Source organism: Phalaenopsis equestris, unplaced genomic scaffold (genome assembly GCF_001263595.1).
Source record: "Phalaenopsis equestris unplaced genomic scaffold, ASM126359v1 Scaffold000301, whole genome shotgun sequence".
In the NCBI taxonomy this organism is placed as follows: Eukaryota; Viridiplantae; Streptophyta; class Magnoliopsida; order Asparagales; family Orchidaceae; genus Phalaenopsis; species Phalaenopsis equestris.
The window spans coordinates 2,423,222-2,447,831 of record NW_018164743.1 but is presented as its reverse complement, the minus strand read 5'-3'; the positions used below and the strand labels follow the sequence as shown (position 1 = coordinate 2,447,831).

At 37.1% G+C, this 24,610-nt stretch overlaps 1 protein-coding gene across 2 annotated transcripts in view; it reads right to left on the bottom strand.

The window, feature by feature from the left end:
- Nucleotides 1–246: 246 nt before the first annotated feature.
- LOC110025498 (DNA-directed RNA polymerases IV and V subunit 4-like) overlaps nt 247–24,610 on the bottom strand; it is a 43,538-nt gene continuing 19,174 nt past the window's right edge. The window contains exons 5-10 of one of the 2 annotated variants that reach the window (XM_020726008.1): nt 13,527–13,635; nt 13,094–13,171; nt 12,942–12,975; nt 12,587–12,655; nt 886–990; nt 247–514 (exon numbers count right to left, since the gene is read on the bottom strand). In XM_020726008.1, the coding sequence (XP_020581667.1) occupies nt 904–990; nt 12,587–12,655; nt 12,942–12,975; nt 13,094–13,171; nt 13,527–13,635 (377 nt within the window). In that variant the 3' untranslated portion in view covers nt 247–514; nt 886–903. The remainder of the gene's footprint in view (nt 515–885; nt 991–12,586; nt 12,656–12,941; nt 12,976–13,093; nt 13,172–13,526; nt 13,636–24,610) is intronic. The other variant, XM_020726009.1, reaches the window with a different exon arrangement.

Here is a 24,610-nt window from a genome sequence, read left to right as displayed (position 1 = left end):
CCCTATATCTTCCGATTAAATTGGAATTAAAGTTTAGAACTATTTAAATATTTTCATGCATTAAATGCATATTTAACGGCAACCCCTCTATCTCAATAAGACAAACTGCAACCCAAGAACAGTGACTCGCTTGTGCATGGCAGCAACATTTTTTTTCATTTCCAATTCACAAAACAAAAACAGCAGCAAAAGCAGCAACATGTAACATTAACTAAAAAGAGGTGCTTAGTGAAAATAAGAGTTGTGTTAAGCAAATCAAGTGGCAACATTTAACAAAATTTCATTCATAAATCATTACGCTGCAAAAAGTATTTAACACAACATAGCTGATACACTAGAAGGAGAAAGCAAAAACAATGCAGGGCTATTTTCATCTTTCCTACCATGAAAGCACAAAATTACACTACAAACAAGCTGGGAATATTTGTACCAAAAGATTGCAGCAAAGAAAACTTCAGGCTGCAACTTGGCTCCGGAGCAGAATCCACAAAACCAGCTTCACCTTCACCCAAAACTATGATGCATAAAGCTTAGCTACCACTAAAAATCACTTAAAAGCAGAATTAATAAGGAAATTTACATATATACCAGAAAACTTTTGTGTATTCACATATCTAACACCCGAAGTTTGATATTTATACTTCAAATACCATGGTGTCATAAACTTATGCATGAAAAAGATGCATTTCACTTTCAAAAGGATAGTGATGGTGGTATTTTTGACATCATGTTATGAATGTTTAGATTTTAGATATGTAAATACATAAGAATACTGGGGTATGCATGTAAATGCCCCTAATAAGTAAACTAGTAAGGATATAAACAATCTTAAGACGGCATTCACTGATTAAAAGTACTATAAAGTTATAGAGCAGCTTTGCTTACACGGGGACAAGAAGCCTCTCAGTGAGGAATCTCCTGGTTAACTTTGAATTTTGCTAGAGATGCAAGAACAACATTAAGAGGATCTCCAATCCTATCCTTTTTATCCTTCAAGAAATAAAAAATATATAGGTTGTTGAATTAAAAACGAGTATAAATTTTTTATAATTTAGGCAAAATGAATTTTGCAAGATAACACCTGTTGAATTTGGCACAAATTTTCATGCTCATGAAATAGTAATGATAAAATTATTTAAACAATACACATCAGTTCCTGATTTATTTTCAGTTAGAAAGAGCATTTCAGGATTTAATATAAACAGATATGCATGGATGATGTTAAAATCACTAAAAACTAGCGGGGCTGTTTACCTAAAATATGAAGTCATGTTTGCGTTTTAGATGACTATGGACTTGGAAATTTGCATCAACATTAATTAGTGATATATATGAAAAGCTATAGCATTAAGCAAGAAATTGTGCAAAAATTTTTTAAAAAAAAATTACTTCCATTTATTGAAAGAACAGTATACATCAAAGCAAACAACATGTAATAATAAACATTTTGAAAAAATTTCAACTTAAAAAAAAACGAAGCTTTGTTGGTAATGACACTATGCACGTGTCCTTTGACCAAAAACTCCACCGCTCATAGGTAGTTAAGAACTAAGGGGGGAGTACATCTCCTTCCATTCAAACACATTGCGAGAGAGTGCGAGAGAGACAAGGGGTATGTGAGAGAGCGAGAGAGTGAGGTAGAGGAAGAATAAGAAAAGGAGAAGGAAGAAGAAGAAGCGACAATAGAGGGAGAAGGAGGAGGAGGTTAGCTGTACTTGAGCCAAAGAGATAGGAGGGAGCTCCTGAGGCATTTGTCCGCACGTAGAAGGCTCGAGCGGCCCCTACACGAGCGAAGAAGAGAGAGAGAGAGGCATTCGTGCTATAACCGAGCTGCAAAAGAGGAAGGAGAGCTCGTGCCGCATGTTAAAATCTCAATCAAGAGCTGGAAGAGAAAGGAGGGGACAGGTTCTCCATGTCGTGCGACTCGCCGAGAAAGGAGAAAGTAGGTTATCCAACTTGTGTGGCTCGTAGAGGAAGGAGGAGGAGAAAGGGGGCTCGATTGGCCGGTTTGAAGCTCAATCGAGAGCTTAGGAAGGAAGAAGGCATTGCAGGATTCATTTGCGTGCGAGAGGGGAGCTTTGTTTGCATGAAAGATTTGATCGAACCCTTAATTCGCTTGATTCGGGGCAAGACAGAAAAATAAAAGGTAAGAATATAATTTAATTAGTGCTATTTTAATTTAAATTATTTAGGTATTAATGTAAGTAATTTAAATTAAGTCATGAAATGAAGATTTTAATGTTGTCTCTTGCAAGTATAAATTTAGGGTTTCGTCAAAACTAACGAGGAAAAGGGGAAAAGAAAAGTTCAGGTATAAACTCAATATCAATAATGAATTTTTAATTTCTTATTTAATCTTGTTATAATGAAATTAAGGATCATAAAGTTAAAATTTAGTAATAATTAAATTGCTATTATGTTAGGCATGCAAAAAAAGGAAAAATGTTAAAAGTTTTAACATAAACCGTAATTTAGATATATATATATATATATCTATCTATCTGTGTGTGTGTAAATAGTTAAGAGAATTTACAATTAATAAGATACAAGATTAACACTGATAAGAAGTTGCTTTCATTTAAATTATTAATACAGGTGTAACTAAGAACGAGAGACCCGACGAAAAGAATAGCAGACGACACGGTTGAGGTGGATAACATGTTTTTATTTTACAATAATTCTATTTATTTAGGCATGTTTTTACTGTTTTTTCAGCTTTTATTTAAAAAAATGCAAAAAATAATGTTTCCTTTCAAATGTTAAATGCAAAATAAAAATAAATAAAATATAATATAATTCATGCATATGAGAGTCACCACTGGATTATACTAATAGGAGGATGTACTGTACCCATGCACGAAATGAAAATGGAAATGAAAAAAGTTGTCTACCTTTATAGAATGTGAAAAAGGCTAAACGTATATTTTTTATAAAATATAAGTTTAAACGATAACGCTCAATTATGGAAAAATGTAATCTAAATAAATAAAAAAAAATCAAATTTATTTTATTTATTGTTCACTTTTACTGCACAGTTTTTACTATTACCGCACTTTTATAAAAATATTTTAAAAATGAGAATTATTAAAATTTAGAAACATTAACTCACTGAGTAGTTTTAACTTAAACTATAATTGCTAATATTATTACCAGAAATCTAGTTGTATATTAGATGGACCACACGTACAGGCGTCATGGAGCGTCAGTTGATATGTATTGTAGTTAAGTTTATTTTCTATTTGAATGTAAATATTTAAATATGAACAATCTATTATAAATATAATTTGTATGAATTTGAATGACTTTTGTGTTTTAGATTTTTTTTTTTGTGATGAAATGAAACTGTTAGTTATGTCTCCTTCGTCCGATCGTCAGTTCCCGCTTTAGTAATTCCAAGTTCACCGGATCAGGTCGTGACAAGAGTGGTATCAAAGTCCAGTTAAGGGCACTAAGTAATAAAAAAACATTAAGAAAATCATTAATATTTATTATGAAAAGTAAAAAAAGGTAATTAAATTTTTATATTAATAATTAAAAATTTTGTTATCTCAGAGCAATTGATTTTGATCCGAGGGATATGAATGAAAATGAAGAGATGTAAGAGGTGCTGATTATCAGGATCGGGTGCCTCCAGCACATACTGATCCTCATCTACTGGTGCCAGTGTCCCTATGAAGACATTTACTCAGATGATGGTCGCAGTGATGACTTGTTCAAGGTTTTCAGACCTAGGCAAGTGGTTGTGGAATAGCTCAGATGGATAAATATCCGAAGCCATTTTAGGATATGCAACCACCACTATTCTCAGAAGGGTCAGTTGAGGCAGAGAACTAATTATTGAGGGTAGAGAAAATCGTTGAGGGTTTGTCATGTCTTCAGAAGAGGAAAGTCGCATTAGTTGTTTTTGCTTTCGAGGGGGGAAACAGAGAGGTGGTGGCAGGGTCAGCTTCAGGCGATGTTTGGCGGACGACCCAGTAGTCAAATACAGTGGGAGGACTTTGTGAAGATTTTTTGTAACTAATTCATTTCTCTTTCAGCCAGAAAGCAGATGCATAATCGGTTCATCAGACTCGTGCAGGGCGACCGACCTTTATGCAGTATGAGGATGAATTCACAATGTTGTCCAGGTATGCCCCTCAGTTGATCCCAAATGTCGAAGAAAAGTGTCATTGATTTCTCTTTGGATTGAAGGAAGTCATTCGACAGCCTTTAATTCCTTTTAACAATGAGGATTACTCAGTTCTTATATAGAGGGAGAGAAGGATAAATATTGATTTACAGAAGAGGAAAGACCGCCCAGTCTGTCCAATCTGGACAATCTAGTATGAAGAAGCTTCGACCCAGCAATGGTCGTACTGGTAGTGACACTGGCAACAATGGCAGCAATGGCAACAACAGTATAATTACTTGCGGCAAGTGAGAAAGGGCACATAGAGGAGTGCTTGTCGGGCACCAACACATCAGTCTGAAGATTAGGTGAGGAAGTGTCCTACCTTAGGACAAAGACCTCATGTTGATGTCAGGATTAGTGCTCCACCTACTCAGAGGACTTTCAATAGAGAGGGCAGCTGAGTCATCAGGATCAACTCCATCTCCGAGTCAGACCCATCAGGGTGTGTAACTTAGAGTTTATGCATTACTCAACTGAAAGCAAAAGATTCACCTGACGTCATTACATGCATTTCTTTATTTCAACAGATTTGTGAAATCTTTATTTATATCGCAAGGCTTTTATATTCTGGATATTATAGGTTTCGTATTTATTCAAACCAATTTGGTCTGAACCTTATTTGATATTGGGCATCACATTCATCTCTGAAGAATTTGTAAACTCTGAAGGATTGGAAGCATTCAGAATGTTTTATACCTTATCAGTTCTTTTACTTAATGAGTCTCACATGATGGCTGGTAGAAGCTGTTGAGTGAATCTGACAATCTACGATAAGAGCTTCAAGGCGCATTTGGTAGTGCTACCACTCACCGAGTTCAAAGTGATCATAGGGATGTATTGACTATCTAATCATTTCACAACTATTGATTGTTCTAAAAAAATAGTTAAATTCAGTATTCCTGGAGAAGAAGAATTCAAGTTTGTGGGTGATTGAGGAGTTATGTCTATGATGATATCCAGTTTAAAGGCATGCAAATTGTAAGAGCAAAAGGATATCAAGGCTTCGCTTCTTAGCTCAAGTCATTGATATTGCGAGTGAACCAAATGAGTTAGAGGATATACCGTAGTGAAGAAGTATCCAGAAGTCTTCTTAGTTGATTTGTCAGGTTTGCTTCAAGAAGAGAGAAATATTTTCTTATCGATTTAAACCTTATAGAATGAAAATCAAGGAACTGCAAGAATTGAAGAGCAAGCTACAGTACTTATTGGAGAAACAATTCATCGAGCTAAGCACTTTCCTTTGGGGAGCTCTAGTGCATTTTGTTAAGAAGAAAGATGAGAGCTTAAGGCTATGTATTGATTACCGAAAATTAAACAAGTTCACAATCAAGAGCAAATATCCTCTGCTAAGGACCAATGATCTTTTTTATCAGTTGGAAGGAGCTTCAGTGTTTTCTAGGATTGGTCTACGCTCAGGTTATCACCAATTGAGAATTAAAGAAGATGATATCGTAAAGACAGCTTTCAACACCAGATATGAGCATTATGAATTTGTTGCAATGCCTTTTGGGTTGTCAAATGCACTTGCAATCTTTATGGACCTGATGAACAAAATCTTCAAACCATTTTTGGATAGATTTGTGATAGTCTTCATCGACAACATATTAATCTATTCCAGTGATGAGATTCATTACATAAATCATCTTCGCACTATTCTGTAGACATTGAAGGAGAATAAATTGTATGCCAAGTTGTCGAAGCCTGATTTCTGGTTGGGAAGCATAACATTTTTGGGGCATATCATTAACAGTGAAGGTATCACAGTGGACCGGAACAAATATAAAGTGATAGCCAATTGGCCCAAACCAACCACAATTACAGAAGTTTGGAGTTTCTTAGGTTTACAAGAGATTTGTTGAAGTGTTCTTGCAGATCGCAATGCCTCTGTCTAGATTGACTCAGAAGACGGTGAAATTTGAATGGAAAGATCGTTGTGAGGAAGCTTTCCCGAAGTTGAAGAAGTGCTCGATGACAGCTTTAGTATTGACTATCCCCTCAGGAATAAAAGGCTTCCAGACCTATAGTGATGCATCTTTAAGAGGACTTGGGCGTGTTTTTATGCAACATGGAAAGGTAATTGCTTCTACTTCTAGACAACTGAAGAATCATGAGAAGAATTATCTAACATATGATTTGGAGCCTGCGTCAATTGTATTTGCTTTGAAGATATGGAGAAATTATTAGTATGGTGTCAGATATGAAGTATTCACATATCACCAAAATTTGAAGTATATTTTCACACAGAAAAAGCTAAGTTTGAAGCAAAGGATATGGCTTAAGCTTATCAAAGATTATAATCTGAATATATAAAATCACTAGGGGAATGTAAAGGCGCGCTAAGTAGGAAGACAAGTGGTAGTGCTAACTGGGTAATTACACAACAAAAAGAGCTGATTAAAGGTATGGAGCATTTACAGTGATCAGTAGTGATGTCAAATGATGAAAGTTTTGCTTTGTTGAATTAGATGTTCATTCAACCAACTTTAAAGGATATAATATGAGATGCATTGTCACATGATACAGAGTTTCGGAAAATATTCAACCAGGTAAATGCAAGGCAATTAGAGAAATATAAGATCGATGAAGAAAAGCTATTGAAGTATAAGGCTAGAATTTGTATTCCTGACGTAAATGGTTTACGCAAAGAAATCCTGCATGAGGCACATTATTCGCGATGCACAATACATCCATGAAGCAATAAGAAGTATCAAGGGCTTAATGGTTTATTCTGGTGGCCTGGGTTGAAACGCAGTGTAGCGGAGTTTATATCAAAGTGTCCTACTTGTCAGATAGTTAAGGCTGAACATCACAAGCCTACTGGATTATTACAACTGTTGCCTATACCAGAGAGGAAAGAGGAGTACAATGCTATGGACTTTGTGATGGGGTTACCGAGATCAAGACAAGGCCGAGATGTTGTATGGGTGATTATTGATCTTCTGACCAATTATGCACATTTCTTGCCTATCAGACAGATAGATTCTGTGGGCAAGTTGGCCAAAATTTATGTTCATGAAATTGTACGACTGCATGGAATCCCAAGTCTATTGTTTCAGATCGAGATGGTAGATTACATCCAAACTCTGGAGTAAAGTTTAAGGGCTTTGGACACTCAAGTGACATTCAGTACAGCCTTTCATTACCAAACAGACGGTCAATCAGAAAGAACAATCCAAATATTGGAGGACTTGGTTCGACTTTATGCTCTTGATTTTGATGGAAACTGAGAAATGCACATGCCTCTGATAGAGTATGTCTACAATAACAGTTTCTAGACCAGTATTGTTACGACTCCTTATGAAGCTCTTTTATGGAAGAAAATGTCGGATACCTTTTTGTTCGACAGAAACAAGAGAGGAAATTAATTGGTGATGATTTAGTTGATGAAACAACTGAGAAAATTTGGCTGATTCGTGACAAACTAAGAGCAATCCAAGCTAGACAGAGAAAGTATAATGATGCTAAACATATACCTGTAGAATTTAAAGTGAAGGAATTTATTTTTTTTAAGCTCAGCCCGATGAAGGGTATTAAGCGGTTTGGAAAGTTTGGAAAGTTGAGTCCACGATATGCTGATCCTTATCAAAATCATGAAGAGGATTGGGAAAGTGGCATTCAGGCTAACACTACCAACAATACATGTATAGGGTACATAATGTGTTTCATATATTCTTGCTTCGAAATATATTGTTGATGAGGCTAGCAAACTTGTCACTGATCTTATTGATATTCAACTTACCTGATATTTGTGGATGTGCCAGAAATAATCATATATTATAATGTGAAGCAGTTCAGGAGTAGAGAGATTCCTTATGTTCGTGAACTATGGAAGCACGGGACTAAAAATGATGCTATATGGAAGATGGGAGAAGGAATCAAAAATAAGAGAAAAATATCCACACCTTTTCAATTAAGGTAAGAGATATATTCGTGTACATTAAATTTCTAGGACAATTTTTATAAAGAGGAAATATTGTAATAATAAAAATTAAAAAAAATCAATTTAAAAAAAGTTAAAAAAGTTGAAGCTTAGTTGGTAACAACACTGTGCATGTGTTGTTCAAGCGAAAATTCCGCCACCAATAAGGAGTTAAGAACAAGGGGAAGTTCGTCTCCTTTCAATTGAACCCATTGCAAGAGAGTGCGAGTCAGACAGGGGGAGCAAGAGAGTGAGGTAGAGGAAGAAGAAGAAGCCACAATAGAGGGATAAGGAGGAGGAGGAGGTTAACTATAATTGAGCTAAAGAGATAGGAGGGAGCTCGTGCGGCATTTTTCCCTAACCAAGCCGCAAAAGAGGAAGGAGAGCTTGTGCGGCTTATTAGAAGCTCGATTGAGAGCTGGAAAAGGAAGGAGGCAGTGGGTTCTCCCTGTCGTGCGACTTGCCGAGAAAGGAGGCAGGTTGTCCAACTTGTGTGGCTTGCAGAGGAATGAGGAGGAGAAAGGGGACTCGAGCGGTCGGTTTAAAGCTCGATCGAGAGCTTAGGGAAGAAAAAGGGATTGCGGGATTCATCTGCGTGCGAGGGGAGAGTTCAGTTTGTCTGAATGGTTCAATTGAACCCTTACTTGGCTTGATTCGGCTTTTAGGGCAAGACAGGGAATAAAAGGTAAGAATTTAATTTAATTAGTGTTATTTTAATTTAAATTATTTAGTTATTAATGTTAAGTAATTTAAATTAAGTCATGAAAAGAAAATCCTAATGTTGACACTTACAACTTTAAGGTTTTGTCGAAGTTGAGGTAGAAAAGAGGAGAAGCCAAATTCAGATATAAACTCGATCTCAATAATGAATTATTATTTTCTTATTAAGTCATGTTATAATGAAATTAAGGATCTTAAATTTAAAATTTACTTATAATTAAATTGTTATTATGTTAGGTATGCAAAAAAAAAAGAAAAATGTTAGAAGTTTTAACATAAGTCATAATTTGGATATGTCTATACATATATATATATATATATATAGTCAAGAGAATTTAGAATTAATAAGATAGAAGATTAACACTGAATAAGGAGTTCATTTAAATTGTTAAAATAGGTGTACCTAAGAGCTAGACTGACCTGAGGAAAAGAATATTAGACGACACGGTTGATGTGCGTAATATGCTTTTATTTTACAATAATTTTGTTTATTTACACATAATGTTACTCTTTTCTTAGCTTTTATTTAAAAAGAAAAAAATACAAAAGTTCATGTTTCCTTTTAAATGTTAAATGCAAGAAAAAAATGGATAAAATATGTTATATGCATACATATAGGAGTCACCCCTGGATGATACTAACAAGGGTATGTATTGTACCCATGCATGAAATGAAAATGAAAATGAAAATGGAAATAAAAAAGATTGTTTGCCTTTATGGTGAGTTGGAAAATTTTAAACGTATATTTTTTTAAAGTATAAGTTTAGACAGTGACTTCGAATTATGAAAAATGTAATCTAAATAAATAAAAGAAAATGAAATTTGTTTTCTTAATTGCTCTCTTTCACTGCACAGCTTTTACTGCTATTGCATTTTTATAAAAATATTTTTAAAATTAAAATTATTGTAATTTAGAAACATTGACCCACTGAGTAGTTTTAGCTCAAACCATAGTTGTTAATATTTTTACAGGAAAAATAATTGTTTATTAGATGGATCACAGGGAGCACGTTTACAGGCATCGTGAAGCGTCAGTTGATAAGTATTGTAGTTTAGTTTATCTTCTATCTAAATGTAAATATTTAAGTATGAACAATCTATTGTGAATATAAGTTGTATGAATTATAATGGCTCTTTTGTGTTTTAAATTTTTATTTTTTTTGTGATGCAATGAAACGGGTTGTTATGTATCCTCCATCCGACCGTCAATTCCTGCTTTGGTAGTTCCAAACTCACCGAGCCGACACAGCTTTGGGATTACACTACATACATATGAAAACTTACCATGCTGAGAGAAAAGCATTATTTTAGATCAAGTTCAAGACAACAGCAGGCAGGAATGACGATCGAGTTGACTACAAATTGAAAAACTACTCAAAAAAATAAGGCAAATAACAAATGAAATCAAGTTCTGATGTAAATAAAAAGTAGAAAGTTGTCAAAATGGTCCCCTAACTTTTTATCAGGAGTTAATTTAGTCCTCGAGTTTATAAAACTATCAATTTAGTCCCCAGATTTCTAAATGGGGGCTAAAATAATCTACTCGGGCACTATTTTAACCCATATTAAAAGATTCTGAGAACTAATTTGACAATTTATAGACTTTGAGTGATACTGGAGTTAACCCAAACAATGATATGAAAACTAAATATTATTTATGAATTCAAAATTAGAGAAATACAATCACATGAGTGAAAATAGGAATAGCAATAGATGTGACACAATGCAACTAGAAATGTATCCCAAGGGGAGGTGGTGGTGGTCGTTGAGGGTTTGGGAGGGGGGAGGTTGGAGGTGGTCGAAAAGGGCGGTTGGCAAGAAAGGGGGAAGAGGAGGAGCAAGGCAGCTAGGAAGGTAGAAATAGTAGTGGGCGGTTGTCTGAGGCATTGGGATGAAGTATGACAGCGACTGGAGCGGGTTTCGCAGAAGGGAAAGGAGGGGGGGTGCCAGCGGGACAACAAGAAAATCATAGGTGTGTTGTTTTCTGGAAGACGACAGTGATACAAATGGTTGCACAACAGTCGAAATAGCGAGGTGAGGGAGAGAATAGTGACAACAATGAAGGTGGAGAGTTGAAACTGCGATGACAACAAAGATAAGGAAAGGGAAGGCCATGACAGCGGCTAAAATTGCAAAAAAAAATAGCAATCAAAATGTTCCTGTGGGCAGCTGCAGCAAGATACTGCGATCGGGAGAAAGGTGGCGAGGACAAGGAAGGAGATAGAAAAGATAATCACCATCTTGAGAGAGAGATAAAGCCAGAGTAATAGCCAAACCCTCAGATATAGCTCTCGAAAGGAGAAAACCGACGCTAGTGGCTGTCCTAAACAAACTCACACCAAAAACTAAATTTGCACTCCCCGAAATGCACATATATAATAATAGAATATATATGTGTGGGGCCACGGGCCAGTGACCACTCCACAACACAAGAAAGAATGGATCGAATTGGTCCAAGCGAGCTGCGCTTCCCCCGCTCACGAGCCGGTCTTCATGTTTCAGCTACCGAGCAAGAGACACCAGCCTAAAATGATCCCATATAAATAGTCAAGGGACTATATTGGCACTTAAAAAGTTTTATGGGTTCCTTCGTTTCCCGAAGAAGATGGGAGGGAAGGAGAGTTTAGTGGAATATGGAACTCCACCACAATATAAGCAGTCTTTGCAAGTAATCTTATAAACTTTCTATACTTTCTTTCGGTGTCAAAAGTAAAAGAAAATTGTGAGGCATTAAAATATAAAAGGTGGATAATAGCTTAGACCATTGAAAACCCTCAATAAAATATATTAAAAAAAAAGATCTGAAGTTAACCCAAACCCTTGCCCCTGGTGAGATCTCATAAGATAAACTGTTTGACTGAATTAGAGAAAAAATACCTGAACTCGTGCAACATACAAAATAATGCATAAAAAACATGTGTGATAGCATGACAACACAACACAAACCAAGTAATTAAAATCTTCAAAACCATATTTAAAAGCATTGCCACCCTACAACATCAATTAACTGAAATGAAAAAAAAAACACCAAACTGAAGAAATGTCCCTCATTAGTGCTTGGATCTTCTGATTCCTTCCCCTATACACTCGAAATCACTAGATTTGATAAGAAACTGACATCTACATACAATATAAGTAGCATCTAAAGTTCGTCATTATGATTTATTTGTGAAGTTTACTAAATTTGTGCTTCTACTCCTATGCTTTACAAAGGAGTAGTGTCAAAATAGTCCCCTGACTATTTACACGAGTCATTTTAGTCCCAAAGTCTATAAAAGTGTCAAAATAGTCCCTAGACTCTTTTAGTATGGGCTAAAATAATCCCTAGAGAGGACTAATTTGGCCCCCCATCTTACAGCTGCTTCCATGAGAATAAACATACAAAAGAGCGTAAGAGTACAGGACAATTAACAGCTATGATAGCAAAATATGTTTGGAAAACATTTCAATAGACTGTTAGCTTGCTTGTTAATTAATAAAAGCAACAGATAAAACTAAATTAGCTCCATAACTTATGAGCAGCTTACATGATTCTGACTTGAATATGTATAAACAGAACATACAAAATAGCGTAAGAGTACATGACAATTAACAGCGATGATGGCAATATGTTTGAAAAACATTTCAATAGACTGCTAGCTTGCTTGTTAATTAATAAAAGCAACAGATAAAACTAAATTAGCTTCATAACTTATGAGCAGCTTACATGATTCTGACTTGAATATGTAAAATTTTTAAAGCCATACAAGCTTAAAAATATATGGAGATGCTTGTACCTTCAAGGATGGTATTAGTCCATAAGCCTCCTCACAAGTATCTGGACCAGCATTTGCAATCATACATATCTATACCAAGAGCAAGTTAATTCATAAATTTTATGAGAGGTGTCAAAATAATCCCTTGGACTCTTTGTAAGGAGTCATTTTAGTCCCAAAGTCTATAAAGTGTAAATTTGGTCTCCATAGTCTTTTATTATATGCTGAAATAATCTCAATTTAAAAAGTAGGGGGACTAATTTGACAGTTTTATGGTCTTTGGAACTAAAATGGCCCATTTAAACATTTAGGGGACTATTTTGGCATTTCAAATTTTATGCTGCAAATATCACACAAGAAAAGTTCGACTCCAAACCTCCCCATCAGTGGCCCCGTGTTTTTTGAGACTTCTAAAACATTTGAGTCATGGAGTGATACACGCGAAAACGTCGAAATTAAATGCAATAAAACAAATAACTGCTTTTAACTAAATCAACTGAATTGGGATGAAAGCAGAATCAAGGATACTCCAAGGCATGTCTAACAGACTTTACATCAGTATAATGCACAGCATCTTTCAAGTACTGCATCGTCTTGCCAAAAGACCTATAAGAATAAAAAAAGGGGGCATCACATACATATCACACAATTCTAATCTATATGCATATCTCAAACCCAAATTTCATATTTACACAACTAGCTCTCAAATATTTAATATTACATAAAAGATTAGCACTATTAACACGTTTTAAAAGTGAAATACATTTTTCAAACAAAGTAAAGCACCAAAATGCTATGTATATAAATATGAAAGTTCAGGTGTGAGATAAGTAAATGCATAATAATTGTGTGCTAGGTATGTAAATTTCCCATAAAATAGACAAGCAGAAAGTAAAAGCTAAAGATGACTAAAACATAAGGGTGCAAGCCATGGAAAGAGATAAAGAACATGAATTAATACTCAGGTATTTTGATCTTTGGATCCTTTAATGAATCCAAATGTTCCTGAATCCCTTGCAAAATATCTGCTGCTTCACAATCCAAAACTAATTTAGCGCCAGGCGGAAGTTCTGTATGAAAACATAATCATGACATGCAAAGATTAGGTAAGAGAAATATATCAAAAGCAGAGCATTTTGGCTGTTTTCCTTAAGTTTGATATCTAAGTTCATGTCAAGGTTTTCTCGCGGAAAAGAACAGTAATTCCATAGGTCATTTATGATCCTACTGCAACCTCAAGACGGGAAAACAAAAAAATAAATGCAAGATGAATGAGAAAGGAGAAAAGCTAAAAAAAGAAAACAATAATGAAATAGCATCCCTCATTATCAGAGTAAAAACCATGACCTCTGAGTTTTCCTTAAGATAATGGCTGATCAATTTATATTACAGAAAAAACGCACTCTCGGGAAACTAAGCATATTATTTTCTCGATGATAAGAGATTAAATTATCAAGTTCAAACATCAATATAAAACAGAAAAATACAACGAAGCTATATATGCAGGAAGAGCTGGTCTTCTTAAGAAGTTTAAATGAAGAAGTTTATAAAGTTCCTAATGTCATAGGCTAGCTCCACTTTTTGAGAGTTTACCACATCAGATAGGCCATGTAATTCAGAGGAAGTATGGCCCATCATGGCGTTGACCTCAGTTTGAGCCTTTGAGGTCATTACTCTTTTCCTTAGGATCCTAAAATCTAGCTCTAGGGGTTCCTATTGACTATCTTAGAAAACTAGTATTGGAATCCATCCCCTTAGAAATTCCAACCACTTCCTATTTTTCTTGTGATGTCCCACATTAATGATCTCAAAGCCATCTTCGTATGGTCGAGTGGTTAAGAACTATCATGTGGAGACTCAGGGAGAAGTTCCCAATAGGATCTCAAGCCCTGGGAAAATCTCTTCAGAACTTTATCATCACACACACAAAATACACAAAATTCACTAAGTTGCACAAGATCAGACTAAAATTGAACTTAAAGGATTGGTGAAAATGCGAACATCTCCGGACGACCTCCGACGACAAAATGGACTGCGTCAACGCGTCCGGGACATCAACTTTCGCAAGAAAAGACACCCATATTGCAATTATTTTCGACATGAGCAAATTGCAAGCAAATCAATGAATTCGCTAAAACGACCTCCGATGACAAAACGGAGCATGCCAACTCGTCCGGAACGTCAAAATTACCTAAAAAGGACATTCATTTTGTTATGCTATGGCGCACGAATAAAATGTACGAATCAAATTTTATTTCTGTAATATTAAATATTTAATATTTATAATACTAATTATAATAATATTTATAATTCTAAACCCTATTTATCCCTTTACCTACATACTCATCCCCCATTTGATCCCACGGCTTGACCAGCCGCTTGGCTCGCCCCGTTCTCGTGCGAACCCTAGATCTCGCGAGTGATCCACGCGGCGATTTCCCTCTCTCTTGACTCTTCTCCTTCCTTGAGTGGCCGCTCTACCTCTCAACGCTCCAATCATGGGAGCTTGGCTGGCGGCCGACCCTTCTTCTTCTCGAGGTTTTACTTTCTCCTCCTTTATGGTGCCGATTCACTCCCGTTATTTGATTCGACCACCAGTGAGGCTGATAGGTGGATGTCCCCCTCTCATCTCTACCTATAAAAAAACTTTCTAAAGTACTGTTTTGGGTTATTGAAAATTTTGAGAGGGAAAGGAAGACTGAGATTGTTTTGCTAGTTGTTGTTTAAGGCTCTTAGGAGAAGACTCAGCCAAAATTCCTTCTCGACTAGGTTTTTGTGTGTAGAAGTGTTCGTTGGTTGCTTTTTCTCGAAGCTTTTAAGAGGAAGGTTTCTGTAGGAGGTGTTTTCTTGAATCAGTCTTACAGTTTTGCTTTGAGTCTGTGTTAAGAGGTATTTCTCTTCTTTACTCTAATCTACACCATTTCAGATGGAAATAGCATCTAAAATAATTTCTTTTCTCTTCTAAAGCATGTAGAAGTAAGTTTTGGGCTTGTTTTGAAATTTAAGCATGAATAGTCCCTGGAAACATTAAAATGTAGCATAATATAGCTATCTTCTTTTCTTTTTCTGCTCAAGATACATGATGAATAAGATTTCTTTTTGAAAAGTTTTACTTGTTATCCTATGAAATGCATGCTAGGAAGAAAAATGCAAGGTTGGAGCTTTTCTTTTATATATATTTATCCAAGTGGATATTAGAATTAGTTTCAATACTGGATATTATGTTGACATTAGGAATTCGTTTATGCTTATTCATTTCCTGTTACTTGTTACTATTTGGAACATCTACTGGATGCAATACTTTGAAATATAAGGCTTCAAGAGACTTGATTTTGATAGCCCTGTTTTGAACCATTTGTTGGGTTCAATTTTGATCTTTTTGGAATGGATTCATGTTGGAACCTGTCTTGACCTATCTGCTGGGATTCGGTTTTAGTTCTTTTGGAATGAATAAAGGCTGGAAATTATACTTTGTTTTCCCATTTTGTTGGGTTCGGTTTTGATCTTGTTGGAATGGATTCATGCTGGAAACTGCCTTGACCCATCTACTGGGACTAGGTTTTGGTTCTTTTGGAATAAATAAATGTCAGAAGTTTTTTTTTTTTCTGTTCTACCATTTAGTTGGGTCTGATTCTGGCTCTTTTGGAATTGAATTATAGCTGGAGGTATTCTTTTTGTTCTTGCTCCTCTGTTAGGCTCACGTTTACCTGTTACAATTAGTTTGTTTTGCCTCTTTGTTGAGCACAGATGTGCCTGTTTTGGATCTTTGTCTTGCCCTTCTTGCTAGGCTCGGTTTACCCCTGTGTTGGGCTCGTTTTGCCCTTGTATTGAACTCGGTTTGCTCCTTTGGTGGGCTCGGTTTGGCTCATTTTGGGATTGTGTTTTGGCTGGAATTCCTTTCTGTTTCAACCCCTTTGGTGGGCTCGATTTAGCCCCCTGTTGGGCTTGGTTTGGTTGGAAGCTCCTCATATAACATTCCTCCTGAGATTTTTATTGGTAATCAAGTTTGTCATCCCAAAATTCATGATTTCAATATCTACTTCTATATGGGGATGTTTGAAATAAGCTGATCAATTCATTACTATGTCTTCCTTGATGAAAATGACTTCGGTCTGGATGGTTTATGGTAGCTTGTCCTTTCACTCTCATATGTGTATTAAAAGGGCATAATAATAATGTTGTGGCGGTCTTCCTTTTGCTGCCCCTACCCGTGAGTTTGAGATGTGGGTTGTCCTTTTGTCGTCCCCACCCATGCGCTTATGATCTTAATTGGTGGCGGTCTCCTTCCTGCTGCCTTGGCCGTGAGTCTTACCTTGTGTTTACTGACCTTGTAGTCTTCCTCTTGCTGCCCTTACCCGTGGGTTTATTCTGTGGTGGCTTTCTCCTTCTTGGCCCTACCCATGAGCTTAAATGGTGGTGGTCTCCATCTTGCTGCCTTGGCCGTGAGCCTTACCTTGTGTTTACTGCCCTTGTGATCTTCCTCTTGCTGCCCTTACCCGTGAGCCTTACCTTGTGATCTCATCGTGAGATAAGTTGGGCTGGTGGTTGTCCCTCTCAGTTGCCCCTGGTTATGAGCATTTATATGATTTTATCTAGATAATTTCATGTTTATATGATATGAAAAGTTTTTTTTTAATGAAGGTTGTAATTAAATGATTTTGATTTTGGCATGATTTTTTGGAAGGCTAGAAGGTTGCCCCCCTATGGATTATTCTCATTTATTTTGTGAAATATGAAAGACTTTTACAGCTTTATTTTGAGAAATCATAAAGTTGATATGAAACGGATTCATAAAGGGTTTGAAAGCTTATAAAATTGTCATTTGGAAAAGTGTTCGGAGAATCAACTTTAAAATTTGGATAACATAAATGCCACATTTCGGTTCAGGCTGGGGTGTGTGAGTACATATAGGTGTTGGAACCGTGAATACAATTGTTACATTAGTTTTGGGCCCGTTTCGACCTGTTTGAAACAAAATTTGGAAGAGATACCCTTTTTGGGTTGATCCATTTATAAAATTAGAGAAAATGATATCCTTCTTGGATTGATTCAAGGATCTTGGACTCTCTTTTTGTCACAGTTTTGAGGTTTGCTCCACCCTTCATCCTTTCGATCTTTTAGGTGGATCGGTTCATCTCTCTCATCCCCATTTTCATTCTTTTTTTTCCTTGCTTCTCAGTTCAGTTTTCAATGCTTATGTCTGACACATAAGTGCTCATATATAGTCTTTTGTTATATATGAAACCATCAAGCAAGGTCGCAAGTAGATCGGTTTTGTTTTGGGGCTTAGGGTAATGATGACTAAGACACACCGAAGATAGAGCATAATGAAATTCCATCATACGATATCAGAACTCAATCTTAGGATCTGATAAACTATAGAATGACGATATCATTCACCGACACAAGACTAGCGGGGGACCCGTACCTTCTTAGGTTGTTGGCGGTCTTACGCCCGACGGCGTAATCAACTCGTGGGCAATCATAATTTTTTTCAAAACTGATAAGAACATATAAAATATTTATAAAAAAATATTTTACTACAAAAGTGATACAACTTTTTATATGCCTAGAATCCACGTGCATGCTAAAACACGTGCATGCTAATGCATGCTAAAATATAAATTTTTAAATATATTACAATTTCATTGTCCACTTGTTGATTACCAGTATCGGGCTAAGGAGTACCCTCCTAAGTTAGGTTTAGTATGACACCCTACTAGTTAAGTGGCGGGTTCTATACATCCGGGTGACCAATAGTAGTCTTCGACATCCCTCGAGTACAAATATATTATATTTGAGCCTAGCCCCGACCCGAGTGCTTGCGGTCCTCTCTTTTCGGATTTTTTTTTCCGTATGTTTTATTGAAATTTTTTGGCAAAGCACTCGCGGTCCTTTTTCCAGAATCTTCCCGAGATTTTGATAATTTTCTTGGAATTTTCATTTGTCGATTTTTTCCTGAGTTTTCCGTTGTGGGTCATTTGTCAATTTTCTCGAGTTTTCCAAGAAATGTTTCTTTTATTTATACAGTAAATATTAGCTCGCTTAAAGGAGCAACAGACCTCTAAGATATACAGGTTTGATTTACATTACAACATTTTACTTCACAGCATACTATACTGCTCTTCTTTTTTACTGTACATTCTACTGTTCTTTTCTTTTATATAGCATATTATATTGTTCTTCTTTACTATACATTCTATTGTTCTTTTCTTTTATACTACATGCTTTTGTTACACATTACACACTATACCTTAGTGTAGGAAAACCTAATGATCACATGTACCCTTTAAAACTAACATCAAACCCGAAGGTGCTACGAAGGGGAGCTTGGAGCGAACACCGTAGGCAGCATGACAAGGACATACAGAGAAACCACTTCAAGATGGATCTGCAACATCAAAACAAATTCATATCACTAATCACTTTCTTTAGTTTAAGGGTCTGTTTGGGGCAGCTTGTGCGTTTCAGGATAAGTTGCTTATCCTGAAACGCGAATCGCGGGCCGGCAGCGGAGGTCGACCCGCGGTCTGCGTTTAGTGTAAAAACTCAAACATAGTTTCGGATAAACTGACCAAACGCGCAAACCAAACGGTACGGCGACGTTTTGAAAACGTCACCCGCACTTATAAGCTGCCCCAAATAGACCCTAAACAACCCATAAGATTTTGAGGTAGTTTGTCTAGCACAGCGTAAACCCTCACATATCACTTTTAGGCTTTTGCATAACTTTGATGTACAATTATAAGTCCTAACACTAGGATTCTGAGGCAACTGTACCGTACAGTGTAAATCCTCCTATCTTTTTAGGTTATTCGCACGATCAGATATCGTGAGAACATAAGTCCTAAATTCTAAATAAATTGCAGAATTAAATATTAAATAACATTATTTCAAAGACATAAAATCAAACAATAGGATAGTTGGGAAATCACCAGGGTTTTCTCTGGATCTATGATATCCCCTACTCTTCATTTCTTTGGATTCCGTAAAATAATTGTTCCTGTTTGAGCCACTCCCATTTGATTTTCCCATGTCCAATCGTGGAAACTTAAACTTTGAAATCTTATAGGCAGAACCACTGATCTTAATCGAGAGTTTTCTTAAGTGACCCCGGTCATTTAAGATGTAATTAATTACAGGGGTTTGCCTTTATAGAGAACTTGAAACCCAGGTAAAATAAACTCTATCTAATCTTTATATTAGGTAGGGGAGCTGGTATATAAAAATATTTCGCAGACCAAACGGATGTCACAAATTTTTTAGTTTAGGTGATTGAGCATACTACAAGTGATATATTTATTCTTCGGGATAAGTGTATTACTTGTGGTATTGTACTCAGCCATCCAAACTATTCAAAATGTGAGACCCGTTTGATCTCATCTCTTTTCAAAAATTAAAAAAAAAATATATTACTTTCAAAAAAAAATCACATATTTATATTTAAGCTATGTCATATCTACAAAATTATCTATTTTCCAAACCAGAAAAATAAAATGGCCGACACATGGTTCACAGATATTACACATGACCAACATAACCAGTTCAACTATATGAGAATGAACATTGGTACGCCCCTTAAGGTTCGTGCCATAGGCCTGTTGGATTGGATTTTGATGTTTGGGCAATCTTTGCTGTAAAATCATAGCCACATAAGTGAATTGCCTAGATTGATTGTCCTCAATGATTGATCTCTCATTTATAGGTGATTAAACCACATGGAATAAATTTTATGTTATATCCATGGTTTGTCTCATCGAGGGAGCACCCGGTTAAGTCAAAGATTTGCGCTGATATTTATCTCACTCAGTAGAAACTCGACTCACATAGAAGTGATTGAAGCATGCTTCGATGAGATCAGGTTTACTCAAGTATATGAATTTAGCAATCTTTTTAATTTCGAGATAGTCCAATTTAAGGGAGTCAATGATACACATTGACCTAGTTTATTGATTTTGAAAGGCTGTGTTTACATTTCCAAGGCCTTTTTTTTCTTGAAAGTCTTAAGAGCCTAAGCATGAGATTGATTTCTAGTTGAAGTCAGGTGGTTGGATTAGACTTTAAGAGATCATCCTAAAGTTGATTTGAGCTTAGTATCATGAAAATTGGTCTCAATTTGGTTGATATACTTGGAAAAGGCATATATGCTTCAATGTTCGTAGTTCTGTCATGAACTTGACATTATCATGAAATTGACCAATTAAGTCTTCCATCCAAGGAGGCTCTTTAATGAGAATTAAAACCCTAGATGACAGGAAAGCCAAGAGTTAGGGATTTGACCTAACGGACACAGCTTGCTATCTTTTTCTGGGCCTAATCAATTGGTTTGGGGCCTAGATCCATATGAATGCCCAAAGGACAAGACTAAAAACCTCGAGGGCGTGTGAAAGCTGAAGTCAAAAGGACAAAAATGGTTAATTTATCAAATTACTGGCTTGGAGCTAATCTGATCACTTGCGTTAAGACTTACATCTGGATGAAAGGCAAAAGATAGGACTTACAACCTAATGAATGAGAAAAACCTAAAATAAGACTTACAAATGCAAAAAAGGTCACTTATAGCTTTCACGTAGTGTATACTTTAGCACACAAATGAAGATGAAAATTTACCACAACCCTTGTATCAAGTATGGTTCAAAGATGTCATAATCTCGTACTTGGCTTATATGATTGATGAACGGGTAGACATTTAAGCGCGGAGGCATTATGGTGATCTAGGCCTCCAAAGAGCCCCTTTTTTTTTACATTCTATCCCCATAGGGGCATTTTATAATTTATCAACCTTAGAAGAACGCTGGAGTTATATTTGGTCACCTATGAATCTATGAAAAACTTGGTACACATTTGAGGACATTCTAGTCATCCTTGGCCCCAAACTCATTTCCTAACTCGCATAAAAACTAGTGATGGCAGCAGGACTTGATCCATCTCCAATGATCGGAGTGATGTTCAGAGTATGTTAACTGTGTTAAGGCCATATAAGAGTTGCATTAGCCTCCAAGAGATAGCCCATTATTTATTGCCTAATTTCAACCCAAAATAGTGGCAAGATGAAAATCTCCCCTTGATTCGAATCAAGTTCAATGAAAGGAGGTGGACCTCATGTGCATCAAAGATCGACAACAAAGAGAAAGCCTTCGAGTTGATCAGATCAAAGATTAATAAGTAAGGACTTCAAATTAATCAATCAAAGAATGATAACTACATGTTTCACTAGAATAAAATTATGACATCTTTAGCAATACTAGCCATTGATTCTTCCTTCATGCAATCAATCTTTGTGAAGGTCTATGCGTATTTAAAAAAAAGAAGGGATATCAAAAAAGCCTGCATAAATGGGATCGTGGTTACATTCAAGAGTCGTTGGCTTCGTAGAGAAGAAGGTAACATCATTGGTTATGATGCTATTCTCATGAATGCCTTGCAGATCGAAAACATGCAAAACATGAGCTCACTGATAGTCTTTCCTAAATCCGAGCTTTGTGAATAAAGTCATAGGTTTTGCATCATGCTAGTATTTTGTGTGGAGCATCAATTGAGGCAGTATTAATGTGAATTGGGAATCCTAATTCTTGAGAGGATGGATAAATTCGATCAAAAAAAAGAATGAGGTGCTATGTGGTTATGCTACTTGATAAAGTGGATGATACTGGAGCAACCCAAATCACAATAAAAATCGAAAATATTATTGTTGATGTTCAAAAAGGATTATAATAGCAACACTTGAACCAACAAACAGCACAACACGGGAAATAAATGACAAACAATACAAACAACATCTTAGGGTCTGTGGTGGACGCCGGTTGGACAGCATGGAGGAATGGCAGATTGGGGTTGGCGACACAGTGGGAGCGCTGATAGAGGTTGGTTGTAGTTGCAGGACGGTTGGGACAGCAGGTCAGTGGTTGGGATAGGTTGTTACGACTAAGAGAAAGTCAGGTGAAGAAAGGGTGGAGGTAGAATAAGGGCCGGGGTGGAGTTACACAGTGGGAAAATGGCTAGGTGGGGGCTGCGACATGCAGCATGCCTGTAGAGGGAGCTATCGACAGGTGGTTGCGTCTGGGAAAGGAGGTAGGGTGAAAGAACAGCTGGTGGTAAGGCTGAAAGCTGGAGCGACACTGAGAATTAGAAAGATGTGGGAAAAACCCACTGGCGGCTGGGAAAACATCTGAAGCGGGGGTTTGGATGCATGCAGGAAAAAAAAGATGGCGGCCAGGAAGGATGGCTGAGGTGGAAGTTGGAGAGGATAATCACCATCTTGTGAGAGGGATAAGGCTAAAGCACCACCCAATCCGTCAGATACATCCCTCAAAGGAGAAAAAGGACACCAGTGGCTGTTCTGACAAAAATCTGAAACAAGCCCACAAAAACTATAACCCTAAAAAAACAAATGACCAATAAGTAAGGAGAGGGAGGCCCCTCCCTTGGGTGGTAAAAACAGCCAACTGAACCAGCCGATTCAACCCCCTATCCCCACGTTATTCTCCCAGAGTTGGGGGAACTTCAACCTCATTTGTTGACACTTCTGGTTTCTCGTCTTCAATCATAGCAGCACCTGAATCCCACTGTCGGCTATACTACCTCCCAAAGCATCTGAGTTTTCTCCACTTGCGAGCACCCATCCATATCGATACGTTTTTCTGGGACCGCACTCCAAGCACGTGCTGCCAAATATTACCAAAGTAACCATGTTTGGTTTAATCTGATCTGCAGTGAAAGTAACCTGGACCTTCCTGCACGGTGGTGGCGCTGGTGGTACGGTGTCTATCGTGAGACCCTGAAATACCCTCTATCATGTATAGAGTGGGTGTCTCTGTCCTATCATCCTCTCTCGTCACTAAGACATGTCCCACTGACGCTGCTTTGCTCGTAAGGGCTCTTGTGGTCTTGGGCTCCGTAGAAGGACGTAAAATGATACACTTCCCATCCTTGATGAAGGAGTATATGTTTCTGAATCTGTCGTGTTGAGTCCTCTGATCAAACTGTCACGGCCTTCCCAATAAAAGGTAGCACACATCTATAGAGATCATGCCGCATCACACCTGGTCCTACAGTTGGCCCTCAATCAAAAACACCACTAGACAACTCCGACCAATGTTGACTTAATTCTCCTTCTTCAGCCACATTAGAGAATAGAGTTTGGAGTGTCTCTGAGTCATGAGACCCAACTTCTCTACCATCTGAGTAGATGCCACATTCCCATTGCTCCCTTCATCGATGATAAGGTTGCACACTGTACCGATCACCGTGCAACGTGTAGAAGATATTATGGTGAAGCCACCGTAGATCCCTCATATCCTCAACCTGTAGGATCTATCGAACCATAAGTGTCTCTCCTTCATCTGGTGGCAGATGGAACACCTCACCTTGTTCCTTCGCATTCTCCTCCTCACTAACCTCCTCCACGGCGCCCTAATTTGTGAGGGTGACTACTCAACTCATGGGATAGCTGGAGACTATGTGACCGTAGTTGTGACATCTGAAACACTTCCTGAACAGTACTGTAGTGGGGGACTACCTTTCTCTTGTTTCTTCCGACTTTGATCTGACTTGTCGTCTCCTTATCCGAACTTGCTAGTTCCTCCCGAGGTGCGCTTGTCGGCCGTGCTAGCTATAGGTGATTGCTTGATTGAAGGTTGATTTTTGAAGGATGACTGCTATCTGCTTGGTCCCTATTGTCCTTCTACACTAAAGGCTAGAGTTTAAACTTTTCCAAGCAACGAATAAGACTGTAGCTGCATCACATTGTCACTAGCTGGTTGCAAGCCCCCGGATAACGGACTATGTTATGCTCCTCTGACTCGACCAAATCACATCTCATCTACAATTGATCAAATTGCTCTGTGAACTCCTCTACTGGCAGATCCCTCTCCTGCATGTGGTGGATCACCAGAAACATATTTTGACGGTAATGGGACGGGAGGTATTTCCTCTGTCTCTGAAAATTCTCTCACATAAAGAAGCACTTTCTTTAACTTGATAGCAGCTAATTTGACCCTCTTATTCTCTGACACATTCTTATACTCGAAGATCCGTTCAACAGTT